Source organism: Cebus imitator, unplaced genomic scaffold, assembly GCF_001604975.1.
Source record: "Cebus imitator isolate Cc_AM_T3 unplaced genomic scaffold, Cebus_imitator-1.0 Scaffold200, whole genome shotgun sequence".
Classification (NCBI taxonomy): Eukaryota; Metazoa; Chordata; class Mammalia; order Primates; family Cebidae; genus Cebus; species Cebus imitator.
In genome coordinates, this window is record NW_016107515.1 from 3391693 (window position 1) to 3408486 (window position 16794).

The 16794-nt window shown below is 43.6% G+C and overlaps 1 protein-coding gene and 1 long non-coding RNA gene across 4 annotated transcripts in view; one reads left to right on the forward strand and one right to left on the reverse strand.

Annotated features, from left to right (window-relative positions):
- DOCK2 (dedicator of cytokinesis 2) overlaps positions 1–16794 on the reverse strand; it is a 445079-nt gene that overhangs the window by 368605 nt on the left and 59680 nt on the right. For all 3 annotated transcript variants that reach the window (XM_017547721.2, XM_037745432.1, XM_017547720.2), the window contains 6 exons: positions 15838–15973; positions 13337–13412; positions 12313–12389; positions 11633–11758; positions 9395–9519; positions 3623–3721 (listed from right to left, as the gene is read on the reverse strand). In XM_017547721.2, coding sequence (XP_017403210.1) covers positions 3623–3721; positions 9395–9519; positions 11633–11758; positions 12313–12389; positions 13337–13412; positions 15838–15973 — 639 coding nt within the window. The remainder of the gene's footprint in view (positions 1–3622; positions 3722–9394; positions 9520–11632; positions 11759–12312; positions 12390–13336; positions 13413–15837; positions 15974–16794) is intronic.
- On the forward strand, positions 3–3472 carry LOC119473998. The gene is made up of 2 exons (XR_005203280.1): positions 3–2248; positions 3288–3472. It is a non-coding gene; the product is annotated as an uncharacterized LOC119473998 (long non-coding RNA).

Genomic DNA, 16794 nt, shown 5'->3' on the forward strand with positions numbered 1-16794 from the left:
AGACAGAAGGCAGAGCTCAGAACACAAAGAGTTAAAGGGCCCTCCGCACTGCACCCCACTCTTCCACAGCAGCCTGACCATTTAACTGAGAGAGCTGCCTGCTGATTTACAACCCATCCATCGAGCCTGATGAACTGTAAATAAATTACATAAGAACTAGCTATGAAGAGAAAATAAAGTACCAAATGTAATCCATTTGGCAAATTGCATTCCCAGCCAATGAAAAGAGGTCTGTAAATTATAGTGAGGAAAAATGAGTCTCCCCAAATTGATATAAAACTCACATAACCTTATCACAGGATTTGATGCACTGCAAGCTGCACAATGCACATTTTCCTTACACACTCCAGTAGTTCTGGCAATTGCAGCAGGGCTTAGCAAATTAACAATGGTTGTTAGGGGAGTTGCTTGAGGATTCTCATTTATGAGAATAAAATGCTTTAATCCAATAATATTTGGAAAAATTCTAGGGCTCATCCCACCCTTGATTGGACACATGTCCAGATGCTTTTGATTCCAAGGACACTGGTAAGACAACCACCCGCTGGTCACCCTGGCATCTCTGTCCAGTGAATGGCCCACTGGCACCATTGATTGTGATGCTTTCAGCCTGGCTATGTGCTGCCTACCTCCCCAAATCTCACAGCTCCTCTGCAATTTGAGATTTAAGCCAATGCAGAGAAGCTTAGCTACCTGTGAGAAGGACACCAATTTTAAAAAGGAACACATTTGTAGTGTACGGTTACCTATTAAACGCCAAAACAAATGTATACTTGGGGGCACTTTCTGTTATAGAAAATGAGACTTGAGCCTGAGGAGGTCCACCATTCTGTCTATGTTTCAGACAGAACAAAGGAACTGAGAGTCTCACAGGTAACTGCGGTCCAATTCATCCTTTCCCTACATGTTGAATGTTCACTAGAAGCTACAATCATGTGAGGCACTGGCCATGCTGATGCAAGGCAGAGTCCTCACACTCAAAGAGCTCATGGTCCCGTGTTACATATGGGGCAGTATGTGTAACAGCCCTGTGACAAGGGCTAGCAAGGAGATAATGACTTAGGTGCAAGTGAGCACAGAGAAGAGAAGCCTGACTTGTAAGCTAACTTTCTGACCTCAAAGTTGAGAGGGTCATCAATTTGAAGGCAGTAGGTATGGGGAGACACACTGAGGAATGTAATAATATGTGTGACAAGTAGAGAACCGCTGGGGTTTGAATAACTATTACTGAAAAGGAAGTCATGTGTGCATCTCCCATTTGGAGTCAGAGCCCAGGGGGAATAAAGAATGCAGCCAATGACAAGCAGAGATGTTTGAAGCTATGATCAAGCTTCACTGTTCACTGAATTAATTCCAAATCCTTATTCCAATGCAGGTTATTCTTTTCTGTTTAGTGTGACGATCTGGTAACATGAATATTCGTGATTAATGTCACGTCTATCAAGAATTATCCCAAAAGTGCATCTTTTAGGCATTATGCAGCCTGTGATAGGCTCACATTGGCTTGCAAGCTCTGTCACTCCTCACTGCTGAGTAGAACGGCACAGCTTGATGACCTGGGCACCACCCACAAGAGGACTATTTGACAATTCCACTTTGGTTACATCCTGCACCAATGAAGGGTGATCAAGGGAACCAGGGTGCTCACCCACCAGGCCTCCATTTCCACTGGCTGACAATGCCACCAGACACATGCTACAGGGTTGTTTCAGATTCAGAGAGGCCCTCCAAGCATCCTAAGCCCTTACGGATAGTGACTTCTGCTATAACCCAGAGCTAAAGATGTTCTTTCTGTCACTCCGTATCCCTCCAGTATGTTCATGACTGGCCTCAGAACTGAGCTGGACATTTCATGAAGAAAAACATAATATATTCTCATATGTTGTTCACAATCATATTGATCCATCAAGCCTCCCACCTGCTTAGGTTAAAACAAGACATTTCTCAAACAAGTTCAACAGAATCCTAGCCCTGGGATATGACACTAGGAAAAAGGAAAATGCTCTGTAGTCAATGAGTTTTGGGACATGCTCTGCATTCTTATTTCCTTTTGCAGATTTGCAGAGCACATTTATATCTCAAGGGCTCTAAGAACTTGACATAAGGAAGCCTTTAACTTCTTTATTTGTTCTCAAGTTTCTCATATTTATTTGACCAGGAAATGTTATTTTAATACATTTAATGTGTGGATTTTTTTTTTCTTTTCTGAGATGGAGTCTTGATCTGTTGCCTAGGCTGGAGTGCAGTGGTGCAATCTCAGCTCTCTGCAACCTCTGCCTCCCAGGTTCAAGGGATTCTCATGCCTCAGCCTCCTGAGTAGCTGGAACTACAGGTGCATGCTACCATGCACGGCTAGTTTATTTTTAGTAGAAATGGAGTTTCACCATGTTGGCCAGGCTGGTCTCAGGTGATCCATCCACCTTGGCCTCCCAAAGTGCTGGGATTACAGGCATGAGCCACTGCTCCTAGCCTGAAATGTTATTTGAATAAAACACCACTTAGTACTCCAGAAAATATTTTGTGGGAAGATGCCATATGAGATGAACCCAGAAGGATGCTGCATCAGATATCTGGAACAACTATATCTTCCCTCTGCCTTCTCCCTCTAACTGCACAGAGAGACACAAAGCTGACTGCCACACCAATGAGGCTGCCTTATAGAGGGATGAGTGAAAAACAGCCAAGTGTCTGTTTGAAGGGCATCTTGAAGAAATACAAAATCTAGTTCAATTTTGCAGACTGAGATAACTGCCAAGTGTAATTATGAGTTGTATTAACGGAATAAGTACTTTCTTCCAAGGACTAGTCTGACACTGTTATATGTATTAAATCATTTTACTTCCATAGTCAACCTATTGCTCCATTTTACAGATGAGGAAACCAGGGCACAGAGCAGGTGAATGACTTGCCTAAGGTGAAACTGTTGGTGAACATTAGGGCTGGAACACAAATCCAGACTCTCCAGGTCTAGGGTCCATGTGGAGAACTGTCTTGCTCTACTGCTCTCATTAAAAGGAGGAAGGGCTGGGTGTGGTGGCTCATGCCTGTAATCCCAGCATGTTGGGAGGCCAAGGTAGACAGATCTCTTGAGATCAGGAGTTTGAGACCAGCCTGGCCAACAAGGTGAAACCTCATCTCTACTAAAAACATAAAAAGCCTGGTGTGGTGGTGCATGCTTGTAATCACAGCTACTCAGGGGGCTGAGGCAGGAGAATCACTTGAACCCAGGAGGCAGAGGTTGCAGTGAGCAGAGATCGTACCACTGCACTCCAGTCTGGGCAACAGAGCGAGACTTTGTCTCAAAAAAAGAAAAAAGGAGGAAGAAGGCTAATTGCTCCAGTCAGTGTTCTGCTCCCTCAAGTTGCAGTGATGAGCACAGGCCCAGAGCCAGACTGCTCAGGTTTGAATCCCAGCTCTGATGTTTCCTAGCAGTGTGATCGTAGGCAGGCCACTTACTTGCTCTGTGTAAGTTTCCTCAAGTATAAAATGAGGGAAATATCAGTACGAACCTCACATGGCTGTTGTAAGCAATACACAAATGATTTAAATAGAGCACTTAAAACAGTGCCTGGTTCACGGTAAGAACTAGACATGTGTTTGCTTCTACTATTATTATTATTACCTTGACTGTTTCCATCCAGCGTGGCTGTTTGACTTGATAGTACACGACGGAGTGATACTCATTCATGGGCTTGTCCCCAGCTCCCACGCAAATTGCATTCTGACTCAAGAAAAACAAAGTGAGAGTAAAACACACTACAGAATTGCCATTTTCTGTGCTTGTGCAGGTTTGGTCCCCAGGCCACTGCCAGCCTTAGGGCCTGGGTCAACCCTGCCTTCCCCAGCCCTCATGACAGGTGCCCATAATGGCCCCTTTGCTTTTACAGATTTACACAGGAACGCCCAGGCCACAGGACTAACAGGTGCTTAACTACAGAAATTCTATTACTTCCATTCTGGAAACCACTAGAGTGCACCAGGGCATTGAAGTGGCTGCCTTATTGTAAGTGATAACCAGCCTTGGAGTTACTGCACACTGCCAATCTTAATAATTCTATTTGTTTCCTAAATGTGAATGTGCACAAAGTTTACAAACAGGCTCAGATCAGTCAAGCAGTAACTCCTTCTGATGAATTTCTATGGCTAACGCCTCAGGGTGGTAGGCAGTGCTGGGCAAAAGGAGAGAACACAGGCTTCAGAGAGACACGTGAGCACCTGCCTTAGAGAACAAGTCTGGGGAGAGGCAGTTGTGGAGAGGAGGCTCAGTTCAGCCCACAGTGATGGAACATGTTCTCTGTACTCCACGCTGAGCACTGGGGTATGGGAATGGGTCAGATACAGAACCTGACGTTGATCTCACAGTTTACCGCAGGAAACATTAGGGAGGACGTCATGACAGCAATGTGACATGATGACAGGCATGTGTACACACTACTGTCAAGCACAGAGGAAGGACACAAGGACAGGTGAGGAATCAGGGAAGATTTCTTGGAGGCAATGACAGTTGAGTAGCTTAAAGAAAGATTTCAAGTTGGCTCCAAGAAGAAATGTGGGAGGGCTTTCTGAACAGAGAGTGAGCACAGAGCACACCTGCTCATGTGGGACATTATTCCTTGCTATAAAAATCACCCTCAGAGGTTCGGAAAGGAGCTGAATAACAAGAAATTGTCTCCTAGTCGCATACAGCAATGCCTAATTCTCTCTGTCTATGTTCATTCCAGCTTTTTGGCCCCATAACAAGATTCAAGCTAGGATTACCCAGAAGGGGCCTAAAGTGTGGTTTTTATACCAGGCCAAACAATTTTCAATCCTAAATTGTCAGATTTGTAAGATTTGGTTTTGGAGCCCCAGCTTCTGAAATTGCACACTGTGTGCCTCTCGGCATGTTGATGGTGAGTGAGTCATGCCTCTCACTAGATTGGATCAGATTCTCCCATTGATCCTTAACCCTCAGCAGGCTGAATCACCAAAGCCGGCCACATATAGGCACTCCTTGAGCCCTGGCAAAGCATGCTAACCTGGGGAAAAGAGGACTCGCCCTTCGCACTGGAAATCTCCCTGTGTGCTTCCAAGATATAGAAAAGGAATGAGCTCAGTTTCAATATTGACTGACAGTACTTGCAGACAAATCGATCCATTTGAAAGCAGAATACACAGTAGTCCTTTCAGAATGTATCTTCAAAAGAAAAACAAAGGTAACCAATGAACCAGAACTGAGTGAAGACATTTGACTCTTTTGTTTTTCCATGGGATGAAGCCTTCCATAACTTCCAGAGACACTGAGCTAAAAATATACTCCCAAAGTCTTTCTAACCATTTAGAGCGAGTTTTGTGTTCAGCATCACGCTAAGCCCTTTACACACACCATCTCGCTTAATTCAGTCCTCATAACCACCTCTGAGGCTTACTGTCAACATCCCCATTTCGCAGCTGGGTAAACTGAGGCCCTGAGAGATTAAGCCACTTGCTCAAAAAGTGGCAAAACCGGTACTACATCACAGACTCCCTAGCTACTCAGCCAGTGTTCCTTCTATTAGAACCTAGATGCCTTCCAGCCTACAAAGATTTATAACTGGTGACATTTATGGGCTTAGAGTTTCTGTGAATCCCATGTAGCTTACAAAATCAGAAACTACACATATATCTCTGGTGAAAGTAAAACTGCTGTATGGCAGGCAACTGAATCTCACAAAACTGTATGGATAATGAACATTTTTGATTTCTTAAGGCTGGAGAAAAAAGTCTCAGTACCATTCTGAGAAAAGCCAAAAGCACTTGAGAGATAAAATAGTGTTGGGAGGTGCATTGAGAAAGCATTGTGACCAGGGACTGAGCCCAGTTCTAACAAAATATAGAGTGCTATATATATCTCAAGTAACACTGTTCCATAATTTTCCACATTGCCTATCCCCTTGACCCCCAATTAACAGTGAGATCCCTTCACAGGTGTGGGCGACTTCAGACAAGTTGAAGAAAATCTGAGAAAGGACCAGGAAGCCTGGAGGCTTTCATGTTGACTTGGCCTTAGAAGAGACATCTTTGCAGGAAGAAAAGCCAGGCTCCTAACACATGCCCTATTTATTTGGTAGGAATCAGGTAAGAAAGAGATGACACCAGGGATGTGAACACACTTTGGGAAAGAAAGTGTTCTCTCACAAGACCACATCATAGGAAGATGCTGATTAGCATCCCTAAGGTGGGAATCAGGCCAGGAGCTCAATATACCCTTCTAATAATAATAGCTAAATGCAATGAACACCTATTATGTAGATTACCTCATCTGACATTCACAAGAGCAGTGTGCCATTACTGGTCCCATTTTCAGACAGAGACTCTCAGGCTTAGAGAGGTTATGTAACTGCCTCAATGTCCTCTTGCTAATTTAGGCTGAGCTGGGCTTTGCACCTGGCTGCATGGCCCCAGAGGTCATGGTCTTAACCAGTATCCCACACTTCTCCTATCCCCTGCCTTCACCACCTCAAGCTGGGTGGTCTCAGAAGAACAGAGGTTTTTTGGTCCAGCAACTGAGCCTTTATCTTTCACCAGAACTTGCTTCTGGCTGGATTGCCTGTTTGACTTCCTCAAGTTCATCACAGGGCTTCATCCTGCCCTTGGCCCCCCTTCTCTGAATGTGACTCTCCTTCCTATTGCTGAGTACTTACTGCATACCCGTGCCTTCTACCTATGGCGTGTTTTGTTTGTTGAGAAAGGGTCTTGCTTTTTCACCCAGGCTGGAGTGGCCGGGGTATGATCTCAGCTCACTGCAACCTCTGCCTCCAGGGTTCAAGCAATTCTTGTGCCTCAGCCTCCCGAGTAGTTACAGGCACCCACCACTACATTCAGCTAATTTTTGTATTTTTAGTAGAGATGAGGTTTCACCTTCTTGGCCAGGCTGATCTCAAACTCCTGACCTCCAGTGATCTGCCTGCCTTGGCCTCCCAAAGTGCTGAGATTACAGGCGTGAGCTGCTGTGCCCGGCAGCATATTTGTTTTTGATTTTTAATATTTTAATTTCAATTTTAATTTTATAAATTTTAATTTTTGTGGGCATGCGGTAGATATGCATATTTACAGAGTACATGAGATGTTTCGATACAGGCATACAATGCATAATAATCACATTATGGAAAAAGGGGATCCATCCCCTCAAGCATTTATCCTTGTGTTACAAGCAATCCAATCATACTCTTTTAGTTGTTTTAATACCTATGCTTTGGTTTAACCTGCAACCCCACAAGAAGAGGTTATGATTCCTTTTTACACATGAATAGATTTGCCTAAGATCACACAGCTAATAGGAGAAGAGGCTGGAATTCGAACCCTGTTTGCCTGACCCCAGAGCCCACCCCATTAGCTTCTATGCTACAGCTCCTCCTGAGTAAGACCCTTGACACCCCAAGGTGAGCCACAGAGAGGCCTAACCTCCTCTGCCCTCTGGTCTCACTCTGCCAAAGACAGTGTGCACACACCTAGAGTAGGAGCAGAAATCGATACTTCTAAAGGGGACCATTCCCACAGGAATGGTCCAATTCAAACAGAAGTGTTTGAATGTGTTTCCTGACACTTAATTAGGCAGTAATATTTATTTCTGCAAACAGAGAAAGAAAAGCCTCCCACAGGCTTCCTAAGCAATTTTCAATAGTCAGTCAACTGAACTCCCCCAGAATTTCCCTAATAGAGGAAACTGCAAATTTTCCTCATGCCCCACAGTTCCCTTTCCATGTCAGCCCCCAGAATGCCTGCTTATCTATTCATCTTTCCTAAGCGCATCTGCTCAGCCTGGTCCGTAGTGAATTGAAAGGGTGACAAAAGTGGAAGTAAGAATGGTTTAGACAGGAGATAAGATGCCTGCTTGCCTGTTAACTGTGTCTTTTGCTTTGTCCTTTGGCCACATGGAAGGTAAGTGTATCCGTGTTTCAAAAATGAAGCTGAGGTTAAAAAGTTCTCCAACAGGTAAGATGGAATAAAAGTAACTTCAAAGCAATGGTCTATACATTTGGGAATTACAATTTCCCTTTCAGATAAAAAAAAATGCTCTGCTCCTTTACGATCCTTTGAACCAAGTGTTTCCCACTTATTTTATTTTTTGGAAAGGTTTCAGACTCCAATGAAAGGAGGTGCGTTCAATGTTTAGATTTTGTTCAAAGAGATACTAGTTAACATGATCGGTCTTTATGAACAAAAAGGCAATTGTGAGGATTTCTTTACATTTAAAAAATGATTATGAATCTTCCCACATTTGTCAGAAGTGGTTATTAGCCTCATTTTTAAAATGAGAAATAAATTAGAGAATTTTGTTAAATGTGCAGGCATTGTAGTGAAGTATCTAAGAGGGCCTGGAACCAGTCAAACACCATCTCTGCCATATGCTAAGGTTATAGCCTTGGGGAAGTTATTGTAAATGACAAAGGTTTTGTTTCCTTATCTGTAAAATGGAGCATAATAAAGGAAATGTGTCACTCTATCACACAGCCTGACTCATGGTAATTCCCCTGTGAATGTTAGTTATTCTTGGGTATAAAGCACCAACATCAGTCTGATTTCCAGGCTCCAAGGACAGAACTGATGCCTTTTCCATCTTCACATCCCCTCATACCCACCCTACTTGGCTATCTGATCATTCACAGAGGTCTAGGAGGAATATTCACCCATGCTAAAACTTCTCCGAGAGCTAATTTTCTTTTCAGCTAACTAGTCTGCAAGGAGGAATTGAGAAACAAAACCCTCCTACACACTGGACACGGCACTGACAACCTTAAAGGAAATACAAGCAAATAAATGTAAACATACACGATAAATATTGGACAGGACATATGCCGTATAAACATAGCAATGCGCTTTGCATTCCTGAATACACCCTGCTAGCTCTCTGGAGACCAATTTATGAATAAGGCTTTCCACCAGCATTTCTGGCTGAGCGCTGGGGAGTTAGATTAAGTGTTGAGAATGTCTGCTTTGAGCACATCCTGAGCCTCCACACCAGCCCAAGGCGCTGTATTGATCCTCTTTCTTACCATGGACTTTGCCTAAATAAACCAGCTCAGGTTTCAATGAGAACATTTTAACTGCAGAGAGCTAACCTATAAGTCAATACCAAGCAAAAATAGATAGATAGATAGATAGATAGATAGATAGATAGATAGATAGATAGATAGGAGTCATGAAAGGAAAGGAACAGACATTGAAAAACTGCTTTGGTGTAAAGAAATATCACAAGGTCTTATTATGGAACATTGCACTAACTAAGCTCAAAAGGTGTAAATCACATTATTCAACACCATCCCAAAGGCACCTGGCATTTAGGGAACAGAATCAGGGAGGGGAAAAGTACATCTTTATGAGCAGAAGCCCCCAAGAGGGACCCTGTCACCCAGAGCAGCAGCGAGTCCCTTACGGGCAGCGTTTTCCCGTCCTCCGCGCACACACACATGATCACTTCCACATTCCTCTGTGTGGTCTTGTTGTACTTGTCAAAGTCACCTTGTAAGAGAGTAATGTAGATGTCGTTCCTGACATCCCCTGAGGCAGAGGGAGAGAGAGACAAGAGTTAGCATGGATTGCAGCAGGAGAGACGCTGACTAACTCGAGGGAATGGAGGGTGAGAGGAAGCACCCCCACCTGGATTGCTGTTAATTAAAATCAGAACTGTTTGGAGAAAGCACTTTTTCCTCATCAGGGAAGCTGGAGAAGTAGGTAACAAGCGGATGACAGGATGCTAGGAAATCAGTTGCAAAATGGGAAGTAGGAATACTCTAAATTGGCCATGTTTTTCTCGACATTAAAAATAATTTAATTTTCATCCTCTAGTGACACCTTCTGGGAAGGCAAAGAAAAGCTCCGATTGAATCGATCCTGTCCGATGAAAACAACCAAGCCTATACATCCACCGATGTTTTACTGTGTAGGAGCAGAATAGAGCAACTTTCCATGTGTCCTAGGGACACACGGTTAGGAAGGAGCTGCAGAGGATCTTCAGGAAGGGAGGCAAGGAAAACCAGAAAATCCGCCAGGCACAGGTGGCTCACACTGTAATCCTAAGCACTTTGGGAGGCCAAAGCGGGCAGATTACCTGAGCTCAGGAGTTCAAAACCAACCTGGGCAACAGGGAAAAACCCTCTTTCTATCAAAAATACAAAAAATTAGCTGAGCGTGGTGGCACATGCCTATGGTCCCAGCTGCTGAGGAGGCTGAGGTAGGAGGATTGCTTGAGTCTGGGAGGCAGAAGCCACATTGAGCGGAGGTCACACCACTGCACTCTGCACTCCAGCCTGAGTAACAAAGCCAGACCCCATCTCAAAAAAAAAAAAAAAAAAAGGAATAGAAAATCCTACAAAGGGATACACAAGTAATTGAAGTCTCAGGTAAAGCATGTACAAATAAATGACAGCACAGGCCCTAGGAGACCACCATCAGAAAAACGTGGAAAGGAACAGCTAGTCAGTGAGAGTCATCGAGAACAGAAGTCCAAGACACAGGTTTAAGACACAAAGAGAAGTTTCAAAAGAGTATTACCATTGTCAAAAGACAAAATTACATCAAATTTAATTTAAAGACCTCAAATGGCTCTATTGCAATTCTAGAATCAGGCAATGCTTCACTCCATAAAATAGAATCAGTGTTCCAAAGAGCTGAGCAGAAGAGGTTGGCTTTATGGACAGAGAAGGCCTGAAGGAAGTAGAAGCAAGACAGAGTGAATTGGTTATTTCAAAGTTACTGCCCTCGTAAGGCTGAAACAGGGGAAACAGAATAATAGAAAAGTAACTGATTAATTAACATCAGGTTACTTCAGGTTACCCTTTGCTGTTAGGATTAAAGCACAGGGAACTTCATTATCACACTCATTGAAAACTGAAAATGGCCTGTCTGGAAAATAGGCACTCTCTTGCTCTCTCGCCTTCACTCACTCTCTCTCCATCTCTCTCTCTCTTTCTCTCTCTCTCTTCCTCTCTCTCTCTAGATAACAATTTAGTGACATGAAACTTTAGCATGGCTGACTCCATTTTGATTTTCAGTCTCATTTGTTGGGGCCTGGTGCAGGAATTTAGTCCAAAACAATGCCCTCCTTTAATTGTTTATTATTATATAAATTCATTTTTAAAAATTACACACACCTTTGGAAATGGAATGGCTACTTTTGGAGACAAAGATATGAAGGAGCTTTGAACATTTCACTTTATACCTTTTCATGCCATTTGAATATTTTACAATGAACACAAATTTCTTTGGTAACATAAAAAAAATGCTTAAAAATTTAAGAGAATGGCATTATTCCCCCAGAAAAAGAGGAAGTGTTCTGCATGTAGTAAAATAGAGATGATGTCCACAATAAATTATTAAGTGATAAAGCAAGTTGTAGAACACCGTATAAAGTATATTAAGTAAAGGAATATAAAGTATGATTCCATTTGTGGGGACAAAGAGTATGTTTGTGTATTTACCTGCTTGTGCCTATTTTGTTAATGCATAGAAGTTTTTGGATATACAGAAATCATTTTTAGTAGTTACCTTCAGGGAGAGAAACAGAGACAGGCAGTAAAAAAGGAAGGAGTTGACTCTTTAAAAGGAAAATGTATTAGACAAGCTGAATTGGCCCCTATGTCCCCAGGGGAAGGTCAGAGCAGCTGTGTCTCACCTGGCATGATGATCTCTGGGAAGCCCAGCTTCCTGGCCACTACGGTGGTCCTGTCCACCAGGTGTGGATAGTCCTTGCGGATCTGAATGATGTCACCCACCAACATCTTCATGGTCACCCAGAGGCCTGGAAAGGAACAGTTTACCATGAAGAGCCCACTTTTCCAAGTGTTCTCTCAGTCTGCCTTCCCACCACTTCTCTCCTCTGTTTTTCTGGAGATCACTGGGAACTGAGCCATACAACCACAGATGCAGCTACCCAGCCCATGAGGCCTCTGGAGCAGGAGATCTCTGGGTATGAATCCCACTAATTATTTCTAGCAGTGTCAGCCTCTGGCAACTTATCCCACTTCTCTAAACCCAGAGTGAGGATGATACCACCTATCTCACAGGCCTGGAGTAAGAATGCAATCAAAGAAGGTGACTTTTAAAGTGCCTGGAACACAGGAGATATTCAGGGTGTATCAGTTCCTCTCTTCTTTTGGGCACAAGGACATGCCTCCAATTTGCTTCAGGGGATGTGACTTCTATCCCTATAGATCATATGTTCCCATTCTTCCCAGTGGTCTGTCTGGAAGGAAAGCTAAGCATCCCAGGGGTCAGGATTTTGATTCATTTACTAAAGAGTCAGGGGCTCCTAAGCAGGAGCAAGCCTAGCCCACCAGCACGTTAGCACTATACCTTGCCCTCCACTGTCCCCCTTGGAGGCTATGACTTTGCCCAGCAGGCTGTGTAGGAAGTCATTCTCAGCTGTAACCCTGGAAAGGAAAAGAGAGTATGAAATGTGCACATGGTGCCCTCACTTGTGTTTCAAATTGCCCTTGAAGGGAGCTCCCCAGCCCCTCCACATGTCTTAGGTGAAAAGTGAGCTTGTGTGTGTCAGCTCAGGGTATATACTGGCCATCACAAGGCACAGCACTTTTTAATCACAAAGCAATGTGGCTCTGAAATTTGGGAATATCGATGCTACAGGTAGAGGCCATTTTTTCTTCTCCAGGAAGATGCTTAAAAGGTAGGATTCCAAAACTTTCAACATGCCTATCTGCTTAGCAAGGGTAAAGACTTGAGTTGCTCCTGCTAAGTCATAATCACACGCCGTCAGCAAAGTCACTAGCCTCATTACCTAGCCCATCCATAGGATTATTAAGTATTGATGATACCCTCAAACTGGGGCCCTGCTTTTTGGAAGACTCTTTTTGGAACAGGAGAGGAGAGGACATTCACCTTCCTTACTACCCTCCTCCTAAGTCATGGATATGTCTATCCACAAAAGCCGGGTTAGGATTCCCTGCCACACACTCCTGAAACGCTGCTGCTTCACAACTTCCTGGTTTCCGCTGCACTTGTAATTAAGGCTTAATCTTCTGGTGACTACCTGTTTAATTCCCCATCTATACTATGAGCTCCATGAGGACAGGGTCCATCTTGTTCAGCACTTCATCCTCCACACCTAGCCCAGTGCCAGCCTCTGCCAGGCTGCCAATAAATGTCTGTGGAGTAAATAACATCTGACGAATGAATGGGTGAAGAGCTGTTTGGTTTTGAGTGCCTGGGCACTGAGCCAATGATTCTCACCCTGCGCTCCCCTTAGGAGGCTCCACCTGCCTATCACTAACTCAGGGAACCAGTGCACTCTGAGCTCCAGCAGCCCTTGATGACAAAGGGTGTGGTTGAAGAGAATGGAAAGAAATGGGAAATGTCTTACGGGTGAAAAGGAATGAAGTGCTGCTTTTCTTCATCACTCTCTGCTTTCCCCTTGATGATGTCTGTTATATCCATAACTAGAAAGAGAAGAAAATGAATTAATTTAAAGTTTAACATCATCCTGCTCCCAGGAAGGGATGATAGTGGGAGGAGCTTGTGGGACAGGAGGTAGGGTCTAGGTTGCCTGGGGGTCAGGAAGGCCTAAAATGACAAGCAATCCTTTGCTGCACAATACACAGGCAGCAGAGGTTCCTGGCATGCAGCACCGGGGCAAATACCTCTAGGCAAAGCAGACTAAGAGGTCAGCAGGCCAGGGAGGCATCCAAGAGCACCATGGCTTAACAGAGGCCAAAAGGAACGGGTCAGAGCTGTGGCTGTGGAATTCGGCAATTAGATTTGGATTTGACACATATGTATTGAATGTCTACAGTGCCTACAAAACTGGAGAGCAGCGATTGGGTCTCTGTAGGATATGAGAATCTCATGAAATATTCACCCTTTTTTCATAAGCATACTCATATGTACAGGCACATAACAGTAGAATCCTCAAATCCTGCGATTCCAATGGGATCCTGGATTCTCTGAAACCTCTCCTTAAGTCAGCCACTAAAGGCCCCAAAACCAAAGTAAAGAAATCTTACACTGGAATGGGGATTATAGAAATTGGAGTGGAGGAGAGGGCTGAGAAAAGCTACTCCAACGAGCTCGTACCCTAGTTACAGAAAATACCTCAAACACTCCGGGCACTGGACAGAGAGCCATTAAAATTGCTTGGGTAATAATCAACCCCTGACTGCATCTAGGTAGACAGGGGAGTCACAGAGCAGACAGGAAGAGAAACTGAGCAGCCATCTAACAGACACTCCTCATCCATCCTCAGTGCTGTGATTTGGGCAGGGCAATTTCCCTTTGGCTCCAGAGTTGTTCATAGGACATGATAGATCAGAGAATCATCTCTCCCTGCCCAAAGTAAATGCTCTGGAGATGAGCATGTGACCTATATTAAAGCTCCTGGGGCTTCTGTTGAAACTAATGGGAAAGAGGTACATTCTTTCCACTGGGTTTCTAAGTTGGTAGAATGCAAGCTTGGAACAGCTGGCTGATAATTTGCCAACTCACTAGATAGATATCTTATTAGTAATCCAGCATGAGGACATAGGGGCTGAGCAAGAAAGAGACAAATTCTTCATAGTAGGCCAGCATGAGGACATAGGAGCAAGAAAGAGACAAACTGATTTGAGTTCCTGGATCCAGCTATGCCTGAAGCAATATATTCATAAGCCTTTCAGTTACACTAATAAAGTACCTTTTTTTCTTCTTCTTCTACCAGTTTAGATCAGATCTCTGTCACCTGACACCCCAAGAGAGGGCAGACTACAGCTGAGGACAAAGACACACTTTGCAGTAAGGTTAGAGGATTCTCACTGCCTTAACGGAAACATTGTGATGTCAGAAATGCCCCACAAGTAGAATCAGAGCATTTTTTTAGAGCAGTAGAAGATTTCATGAATTAACCAGGTGCAAGTCCTTCATTTTGCACATAATAAAACTAAGGCTCTGGGGAAAATGCTTACCCAACATCACTGGCTGGCTAGCTAGCCACAGTGCCAGGTTAAAAAAACCAGTGAGCTCGGTAAAACATCCTCCACTCCCCCACTTTGCAAGCAGTGCCAGGGGACTAGTTGGAGAATCAGCAGGTCTGTGATTACAGATCAGAGCATCTGAAAGTGAAAAACCTGTAACACTGAGCTTAGCTATGGTACACAGGGGTTAGAAATGGTATACTATTAAAAATTTATAGTTTAATAAAAAGAATAAAACTGGCATATCAAATTGCCATTTTCACATGTATTTAAATTGCCATTGGCGAAAAGCATACATTATATAAAGTAGGCTGATTAAAAGAAAATATAGATAAATAATAGTGCAAGTGGTGGTCAAATATAACTAAAACCATAAATGTAGGACAAGGAGGATGAAGCCTTAGAAACCCCAAGAGAGCTAAAGCTTGGAGAAGAAGGCAGAGCTGACATTGCTGTGTAGCAGCCCCATGACGAGCTCCGCCTTGGGTCACACCAGCTCTTCAAATGTCCGTTTCCATCTGGAATTTCGATGTGTGGTAGGTGACTCATTCTGTGTAACTGCATTTCCTGTCCTAGATATATTTTTTAAATGATTTGCTCCTCATAATTAGATCCTGCCTGTATTGTTTTTCCTTTTTCACAGAGCTGGGGAACAAAGGCATCAACTGCTCAGATGGTATCGGTCTCCCCAAGCTCTGCTCCAGACAAGAGTAGCTCATGATTCACTGTGTTCATCATAAATCTGGACTTAGTCACCAATTATTTCGATTTAGTCACCAAAAATATAGTTATTAAGGGCTGTCTGGCATAAATTTTGCAGAGGTTGGGGGAGGAGGGTAGGAAAGAAATATTCATTAAAATTCAGTCACATAAAATGTATACTCCAATAAAAATTAATGGTGCAGAGTGTGTCCCTTACCTGCCACCCCAAAGGGCCTCCTCAGTCCCTGTGTGCACTTCTTTGTACCAGTATCCTTAAGATCCATCTTCCCAACCCGAACTATTTGACAAATCAAGTAAATTTTATCCCTGTTGAGGTCTTTGTTTCCAAGATCCTGTAGGGAAGGAAATTAAAAATTACCCATCATGTGCTGAATGGGAAAAAAAAGTAGACAAGAAAACCCAGTAAGAGTAATTTCTGAGGGGTGTCCGTAATACTTGCTATACACAGACCAATCATATAGTAAGTCCTGGAAAAGGTAGAAAAAACAAGGCTCTCACACCCATTTTACAGATAAGCAAGGTAAGATTTGCAAAGGAAAATGAGCAACCAAACTGTAGTGTTTAATCCCAAGTCTTCCCTCTCAAAATGCTAGGATGAGAGAAGGGTAGAGGGAGAATATCAGCTGTACAGATGAGATTCCCGTATGCAAGGCGATGGATCCAAAAGTAGCATTTGCTACAGATAACTCGGGTAATGCCATCGGTCACATCATTGCTCAGAACCTCTGAGAGAGAAGACACAAGGAAGAGGGAAAAATCATAACAGCTACCATTTCCTGAACACGTAAAGCGTGGCCATCAGTTGGGTTGAAATGGTACTAACAACCCCAATATCTCAGAGCTTATAGCACAGAAGTTTACTTCTCGTGCAGTCTACAGGGACAATGCAGAGGGGTAGGGGCTCTCATCTCTTCCTTACTATGGGCCCCTGGCTGACAGCTCAATCTCAGCACAGGTGCTTTCACTGTCTCTGCAGCAGAGGAAAGGAATGTGGCAAATCACTTACTGGCTCTTAAATCATCTACTCAGGAGAGATGTACATCACTTTTGCTTGCATGTCATTTGCTAAAGCAAGGCATGTGGCCACACCTGACTTCAACGGGTCAGGAAACTGCACTCTCAACTCTGTGTGTGTGTGTGTGTGTGTGTGTGT